General features: G+C 39.2%; 1 protein-coding gene across 1 annotated transcript in view; it reads right to left on the bottom strand.

Moving 5' to 3' along the window:
• Positions 1-680: 680 nt before the first annotated feature.
• The window catches only part of CEP152 (centrosomal protein 152), a 170,052-nt gene continuing 161,473 nt past the window's right edge, over positions 681-9,259 (bottom strand). Inside the window, 1 exon segment of the mRNA XM_053719332.1 lies at positions 681-1,848. Within this exon segment, the coding sequence (XP_053575307.1) occupies positions 962-1,848 (887 nt within the window). The 3' untranslated portion in view covers positions 681-961.

The raw sequence follows: 9,259 nt of genomic DNA, 5'->3' as shown, positions 1-9,259 counted from the left end.
CTTGGGAGAAAATTTTTGAATTCCAGTTGATACCCGTGGGTCACAATTTCCACGATTTTATTTAAATTTTAGGGAGGCGCAGTGAGAATTATGTCCCACAAGTTCCCTTTGCTTAAAAGCCACCAATGCTCTACTGAAGAGACTGAAATAGACTACGGCTACACCCTAGAGGAAAAACAGCACATACTTGTACTGCAATTAAAATAAAAAAATCTTGATTGAAGAATCTTCTCAGACACTAACTTTACCACTTCATTACTCAAGTGTAGGCAAAAGGAATGACTGGGGTTGGAGGGAAGGGAGGTGGATATTTAACAGCTTTGCTGTGGTGCTCTTTGCCAAGTTGCTGTTTATGCTTCTGGGCAGGAGTGATATTCCTAATAGTAATTAGATGATCCGTGGGCTAATCATGTCATTAGAAAGAAGAAAAGATGTTTAATGTGCACAAAAAAGACTTTAGTAATTTATTGAAACTTTTTATTGACCCCCCCCCAAAGAAAAAAAAGTTAATGGAACCCATATAGAGAGGCATCAAATTCCAAATGACTTTAGAAGAAAAAAAAACTATAGTGTGCAGTATACTTGTAAATGTTTAAGTCGCCTATAACAATAAAAATCTATTCCTCAATAGACGCAATATTAAAAATAAATCATATTTTACTATATAAAAGAGGCAAAAATAATTCAAATTATTTTATTTTTCAAATAATTTATATAAAACAAAAGAACATACAGAAAATAGGTATAAAAATAGATTTATAAAGAAAATACACATTTAAACAACTTTACATAAAATGTATAAAAAAGTGCAAACACAATTTTGAGGAAAACAGTCTTTATAAATAGCTTATTATAAATAATGAAAATAATTTAAACTCAATTGCCTAAGTAACAGATTTCATATGCAATTTGTTAGTCTGCATGCTTGGAGTTTCAGATGTGTAAAAGTGCAACATGAAAATTATTTAAAACTGTTAAAATTAGGTAACGGGCTGTCAAAACCACTGTCCTGTTGGGGAGATGGGAAATCCAGCAATAACTTCCTTGAAGGTGGTTTGCTTCCACGACTTACATCTGAATATGTTTTTGGATCCGGACAGTTTTCTACAGCTGGAGGAGGAAGTCCTAGGATTTTATTAGAATGTTGTGTACCATGATTTAGATCTTTTCTCTTTGTACTGTGCGTAGAGTAACTTTGACCTTCAAATTTACTGCCAAATGTGTCAAGACTTCCTTCCACATGAGGACATAAGCCTGCTGCAGCAAAATTCTCTGTATTTGACATTTGTGGCTTTACATTTAAACCCAGTGTAGTCTGTGGAATGAGACCATTGAAACTAACAGGGATCCAAGTATCACTTTTGTCTCTCACAGGGGTTTCTTGGAGATCAAACCTTTGCCGATCTGATGTGTTTTTTGATTTTCCATGGTAGCTGTAACCTTTAATGCCACGTAAAAAAGATGGCTCACCTTGATCAAAAAGCTTCAGATGAACAGCATTAGAATCATTACAGTTAGGAATGTATATCTTATCTGAATGTACCCCATTCAGAAATGGATAATTTCCAGTATTTATAAGCTCTGCATGACCATTTCTGAGATCAGGGCCTGTTTGAAGTTGATCTGAAACTGTGCCAGCATTCTGTTTGGCAGTGTTCACTACTTCTGATCGTAAGTTCTTAAATACCTCTGACTGATCTCTTACACAATGCTTGTTAAACTCATCAGTAGTTTGTTGGTCAGTATTTTCATAAGATGATCTTTTACTTATCACATTTATTCCCCTCTTCAGCAAATCATTTGTTTCTGGTTTTGTTTCAGTGATATCATCTTCACAAAGTGAGAAAGCTAAATTTAAAACAAAAAAATTTAAGTCACTAAAAAAAAAAAGGTGTGTGCAAAATGGCTAAATCACCAAGATAAATTACAGCTGTAAATACAAGCTATTCACTAGAAAATTATAAAAAGGATATATATATATATATACATATATACATATATATATACATATATATATATATATATATACATATATATATATATACACATATACACACACACACACACACACAGTATTATCACCGCACTGTTTCTTTAGGAAAACATCCTTTGTTGAAGACACAAAAGATAAAACAAAACGGCTACGTTTCAGGCCTACATAGCCCTTACTCATGCTGTAGAATACAGGTAGCATCCCTAATTTATAGCACCTGTACTTGACTGGTTAACCCTTTCCTGTGACTTATACATGATCTTCTCCAAGGTATACTGCTATAGAATGGCGTTTTGACGAACTAAGCTTTACACAAGGAAGGTGGAGATTCATTCCTTATTACATCCACTAGATGGCAGTACACCTTAGGGAAGATGATGTAAAAGTCACAGGAAAGGGTTAACCTTATTTTTGTATCCAAGGGGTTGCAGGACCCTTATTGTTTCCTGTGCACTCCACTACAAATTGGATCTATGCTGGCTATGCTGTGATTTTTTAAAATTGTACATAAATTGTGACATACAAATCTAAAACGCAATTTCTTTTTTTTTTTTTTTGGCGGGGATACAAATCTTTAATTACATATACAATTCTCTCTTCTTTTTTTTTTAGAAGCACAATTTCCTCTTTTGGAATTACAACACAATTTCTGTTACCATTTTGCTAAAGGACATGTGATGTCAGCGCAGTCAGTTCAGCAGTTTGTTTTACATTTATCATGTAACATACAACATGGCTTAGCATACCAAAAATGGTTTCTATAAGTTTACTATGAAAGACCTCTGCTAAAGGCAGAGGGTAGAAAAGCTGCTAATATGAAAACTGTGATTAAATCATTAAAATCAATATTCCTCAGTACATTGTTGTAAAAAAATAATAAAAATAATAGCATGTTAAAAAGCATGTTGTATGGTAAATGATAATATAAAAATATATTCTGAAAGAAGACCTACTGCTATGAAAACAAATTAAAAGATCAAAATCAATTTTCCTCTGTATATAGTGTTGTATGATGCAAATAAGAATAATGACTTTTGTCATGTTAAAGTGTCAGTCAACACCAGAATTATTGTTGTTTTAAAAGATAGATAATCCCTTTATTACCTATTCCCCAGTTTTGCATAACCAGCAGTTATAATTATACACGTTTTACCTCTGTAATTACCTTGTATCTTAGCCTTTGCAGACTGCCCCCTTAATTCAGTTCTTTTGACAGACTTGCATTTTAGTCAATCAGTGCTCACTCCTAGGTAACTTCTCAGGCATAAGCTCAATGTTATTTATATGAAACACAAACTAACGCCCTCTAGTGGTCAAAATGCATTCAAATTAGAGGCGGCCTTCAAGGTCTAAGAAATTGGCATATGAACCTACTAGGTTTAGCTTTCAACTAAGAATACCAAGAGAACAAAACAAAATTGGTGATAAAAGTAGATTGGAAAGTTGTTTAAAATTGCATGCTCTATTTGAATCATGAAATGTTTTTCTGGACTTCACTGTCCCTTTAAGTCATGTTGTATGTTACATTATAAAAGGTAAAAAAGTGTACCGGAGATGTTGATGTGCTGGGCTTCTCAGCCATTTTTCCACATTTAATTGAAAGCAAAGCAGCAGATAGTTTCTAGGCAAACTGCCTCACTGACTGCTGTGACAACACAAGTCCTTATGGAACTAACATATATTTTGACACATACTGGAAGTGTTCCTCCAAAACAAAAAAAAAATAAAAACAAAATATTATAATGTCATCAGTAAATTTAGATTTGTATGCCACAATATAAAAACAATTACAAATGAGACTTTTTAACAGCAATCTTATTTCATAATAATATGTATAAAAAAAGTAAATGTTGCACAAATATTAATACCTAGTGCTGGACAGAGTATAACTATAGGTTACCAGTTACCTCATTTCTTAGTAGCCTCTGCATGCCCAAAAAGAAAAAAAAAACTAAATTTATGCTTACCTGATAATTTTCTTTCTTTCCGGATATGGTCCATGGCTTGAGTAATTACTGTTGGGAATATCACTCCTGGCCAGCAGTATGAGGCAAAGAGCACCACAGTTAAACTGTTAAAGGGACACTAAAACCAAAATATTTCATTCACGATTCAGGTAGAGAATACAATTTTAAAGAACATTCCAATGTACTTCTATTATCTAATTTGCTTCATTCTGTAGAAATGCTTTATTGAAGAAACAGCAATGCACATGGGTGAGCCAATCACACAAGGCATCTATGTGCAGCTACCAATCAGCAACTACTGCGCATACCTAGATATTCTGTTCAGCAAAGTATATCAAGAGAATGAAGCAAATTAGATAATAGAAGTAAATTAGAAAGTTTTTTTTTTTTTTTTTAAATTGCATCCTTTTTCTAAACTATTGCAGAAAAAATTTGGGTTTCATGTTCCTTTAAGTATCACTCCCTTACGCACAACCCAAGTCATTCGACCAAAGGGAAATGGAGAAAAAGGAGTAACACAGGGTGTAGAGGTGCCTGAGGTTATAGTCAAAAACAAAATTTATGCTTACCTGATAAATATCTTTCTTTTGCGATGTACCAAGTCCACAGATTCATCCATACTTGTGGGATATTATCCTTCCTAACAGGAAGTGGCAAAGAGAGCACCACAGCAAAGCAGTCTATTTAGCTCCCCCCTTAACTCCACCCCACAGTCATTCGACCGAAGGCCAAGGAAGAAAAAGGAGAAACTATAAGGTGCAGGTGTGACTGAAGTTTTCAATAAAAAATACTATCTGTCTTGAATAGACAGGGCGGGCCGTGGACTCGGTACATCGCAAAAGAAAGAAATTTATCAGGTAAGCATAAATGTTGTTTTCTTTTGCAAGATGTACCGAGTCCACGGATTCATCCTTACTTGTGGGATACCAATACCAAAGCTTTAGGACACAGATGAAGGGAGGGACAAGACAGGAACCTAAACGGAAGGCACCACTGCTTGCAGAACCTTTCTACCAAAAATAGCCTCCGAAGAACAAAAGTATCAAATTCGTAACATTTGGAAAAAGGTATGAAGCGAAGACCAAGTCGCAGCCTTACAAATCTGTTCAACAGAAGCATAATTTTTAAAAGCCGATGTGGAAGCCACCGCTCTAGTAGAGTGAGCAGTAATTCTTTCAGGAGGCTGCTGTCCAGCAGTTTCATAAGCCAAATGGATGATGCTTTTCAGCCAAAAGGAAAGAGGTAGCCGTAGCCTTTTGACCCCTACGTTTCCCAGAATAGACAACAAACAAAGAAGATGATTGACGAAAATCTTTGGTTGCCTGCAAATAGAACTTCAAAGCACGAACCACGTCCAAGTTGTGCAATAAACGTTCCTTCTTAGAAGAAGGATTAGGACACAGAAAAGGAACAACAACCTCCTGATTGATATTCCAGTTAGTAACCACCTTAGGGAGGAACCCAGGTTTGGTACGCAAAACCACCTTATCAGCATGGAAAACAAGATAAGGCGAGTCACATTGTAATGCAGATAATTCAGAAACCCTTCGAGCTGAAGAGATAGCAACTAGAAACAGAACTTTCCAAGATAGAATTTTAATATCTATGGAATGCATGGGTTCAAACGGAACCCCCTGAAGAACTTACGTCTGGGACATCTGTCAGACGCTTGTGCAATAGAATAGACAAAGCAGATATCTGTACTTTTAAGGAACTAGCTGACAATCCTTTCTCCAATCCTTCTTGAAGAAAGGACAAAATCCTAGGAATCCTGATCTTACTCCATGAGTAGCCATTGGATTCGCACCAAAAAAGATATTTACGCCATATCTTATGATAGATTTTCCTGGTGAAAGGCTTTCGAGCCTGAATCAAGGTATCTATGACCGACTCAGAGAAACCCCGCTTAGATAAAATCAAACGTTCAATCTCCAAGCAGTCAGTTACAGAGAAATTAGATTTGGATGCTTGAACAGACCTTGAATCAGAAGGTCCTGTCGCAATGGAAGAGTCCATGGTGGCAGAGATGACATGTCCACCAGGTCTGCATACCAAGTCCTGCGTGGCCAAGCAGGAGCTATCAAAATCAACGAAGCTCTCTCCTGTTTGATTCTGGCAATCAGACGCGGAAGGAGAGGGAAAGGTGGAAACACAGAAGCCAGGTTGAACGACCTGGGTACTGCCAGAGCATCTATCAGTACTGCCTGAGGATCCCTGGACCTGGATCCGTAACAAGGAAGTTTGGCGTTCTGACGAGACGCCATCAGATCCAATTCTGGTGTGCCCAGTTGAGCAAACACCTCCAGATGGAGCTCCCAATCCCCCGGATGAAAAGTCTGATGACTTAGAAAATCTACCTCCCAGTTCTCTACTCCTGGGATATAGATCACCGATAGATGGCAAGAGTGAGTCTCTGCCCATCGGATTATCCTGGAAACTTCCATCATCGCCAAGGAACTCCTTGTTCCCCCCTGATGATTGATATAAGCTACAGTCGTGATGTTGTCCGACTGAAATCTGATGAATCCGGCCGAAGCCAGTTGAGCCACGCCTGAAGAGCATTGAATATCGCTCTTAATTCCAGAATATTTATCGGTAGGAGGGCCTCCTCCTGAGTCCACAAACCCTGTGCTTTCAGGGAATTCCAGACTGCACCCCAGCCCAGTAGGCTGGCGTCCATCATCACTATAACCCACGCGGGCCTGCGGAAACACATTCCCCGGGACAGGTGATCTTGTGACAGCCACCAAAGAAGAGAGTCTCTGGTCTCTTGATCCAAATTTATCTGAGGAGATAAATCTGCATAATCCCCATTCCACTGTTTGAGCATGCATAGTTGCAGTGGTCTGAGATGCAAGCGAGCAAACGGAACTATGTCCATTGCCGCTACCATAAGTTCGATTACTTCCATACACTGAGCCACTGATGGCCGAGGAATGGAATGAAGAGCTCGGCAGGTGGTTAAAATCTTTGATTTTCTAACCTCTGTCAGAAAAATTTTCATGTTCACCGAATCTATCAGAGTTCCCAGGAATGGAACTCTTGTGAGAGGAATAAGAGAACTCTTTTTCACGTTCACCTTCCACCCATGAGATCTTAGAAAGGCCAACACTAAGTCCATGTGAGACTTGGCTAGTTGGAAAGTCGACACTTGAATTAGGATGTCGTCTAGATAGGGCGCCACTGCTATGCCCCGCGGCCATAGGACCGTCAGAAGGGATCCTAGCACCTTTGTGAAGATTCTTGGCGCCGTGGCCAACCCGAAGGGAAGAGCCACAAACTGGTAATGCCTGTCCAGAAAGGCAAACCTGAGGAACTGGTGATGATCTTTGTGGATAGGAATGTGTAGATATGCATCCTTTAAATCCACGGTGGTCATATATTGACCCTCCTGGATCATTGGTAAAATAGACCGAATGGTCTCCATCTTGAAGGATGGAACTCTTAGGAATTGGTTTAGGATCTTGAGATCTAGAATTGGTCTGAAGATTCCCTCTTTTCTGGGAACCACAAACAGATTGGAGTAGAAACCATGTCCCTGTTCTGCTTTCGGAACTGGGCAGATCATTCCCATGGTACAAAGGTATTCTACACAGCGTAAGAGAACACCTCTCTTTTTGTCTGGTTTACAGACAATTGAGAAAGATGGAATCTCCCCCTTGGAGGAGAATCTTTGAAATCTAGGAGATACCCCTGGGTTACAATTTCTACGGCCCAGGAGTCCTGAAACGTCTCTTGCCCAGGCCTAAGCAAAGAGAGAGAGTCTGCCCCCTACTAGATCCGGTCCCGGATCAGGGGCTACCCCTTCATGCTGTCTTAGTGGCAGCAGCAGGCTTTTTGGCCTGTTTACCCTTGTTCCAAGCCTGGTTAGGTCTCCAGGTTGGTGTGAGCAAAGTTCCCTTCTTGCTTTGCAGCAGGGGAAGAGGAAGCGGGACCACCCTTGAAGTTTCGAAAGGAACGAAAATTATTTTGTTTGGTCCCTGTCTTATTTGACTTATCTTGAGGGAGGGTAAGACCCTTCCCCCCAGTGATGTCTGAAATGATCTCTTTCAGTGCAGGCCCGAATAGGGTCTTACCTTTGAAAGGGATGGTCAAAAGTTTAGATTTGGATGACACATCAGCCGACCAGGATTTAAGCCATAACGCTCTACGCGCTAAAATGGCAAAACTTGAATTCTTTGCCGCTAACTTAGCGAGATGAAAAGCGGCGTCTGTAATAAAAGAATAAGCTAGCTTAATTCTGTCCAGAATATCATCTAGTGGGGTCTCCACCTGAAGAGCCTCCTCTAGAGCCTTAAACCAAAAGGCAGCTGCAGTGGTTACAGGAACAATGCACGTTATAGGTTGAAGAAGAAAACCTTGCTGAACAAAAATTTTCTTTAGGAGACCCTCTAATTTTTTATCCATAGGATCTATGAAAGCACAACTGTCTTCAATAGGTATAGTTGTACGCTTAGCCAGAGTCGCTAAAACCTCCCTGAGCAATAAACGGAGGTGTTCTAGCTTAAATTTAAATGCCGTCATATCTGAATCTGTCTGAGGGAACATCCTTCCTGAATAAGAAATCTCTCCTTCAGATAGCAAATCCCTCATCCCTACCTCAGAACATTGAGAGGGAATATCGGATACGGCTACTAAAGCATCAGAAGGCTCAGCATTTGTTCTTAACCCAGAGCTACTGTGCTTCCCTTGCAACCCTGGCAGTTCGGATAAAACCTCTGTGAGGGTAGTATTCATAACTGAAGCCATATCTTGCAAGGTGAAAGAATTAGACGCACTAGAAGTACTTGGCGTCGCTTGTGCGGGCATTACTGGTTGTGACACTTGGGGAGAACTAGATGGCAAAACCCGATTTCTTTCTGTCTGAGAATCATCCAATGCCAAACTCTTATAAGTCAAATATGCTGTTTGCAATTTATAGACATATCAGTACAAGTGGGACACATTCTAAGAGGGGGATCCACAATGGCTTCTAAACAAATTGAACAATGAGTTTCCTCAATGTCAGACATGTTGAACAGGCTAGTAATGAGACAAGCAAGCTTGGAAAACACTTTATTTAATGAAAAACACACAATTTTCAAAAACGGCACTGTGCCTTTAAGAGAAAAAAATGCATACACAAACTGCAAAACTGCTTAAAAACAAAATTTATGCTTGCCTGATAAATTTATTTCTCTTGTGGTGTATCCAGTCCACGGGTTCATCCATTACTTGTGGGATATTCTCCTTCCCAACAGGAAGCTGCAAGAGGACACCCACAGCAGAGCTGTCTATATAGCTCCTCCCCTAACTGCTA

Source organism: Bombina bombina, chromosome 6 (genome assembly GCF_027579735.1).
Source record: "Bombina bombina isolate aBomBom1 chromosome 6, aBomBom1.pri, whole genome shotgun sequence".
Taxonomy (NCBI): domain Eukaryota; kingdom Metazoa; phylum Chordata; class Amphibia; order Anura; family Bombinatoridae; genus Bombina; species Bombina bombina.
Note: the sequence above shows the minus strand (reverse complement) of the source record. Positions and strands in the feature narration are given on the sequence as shown.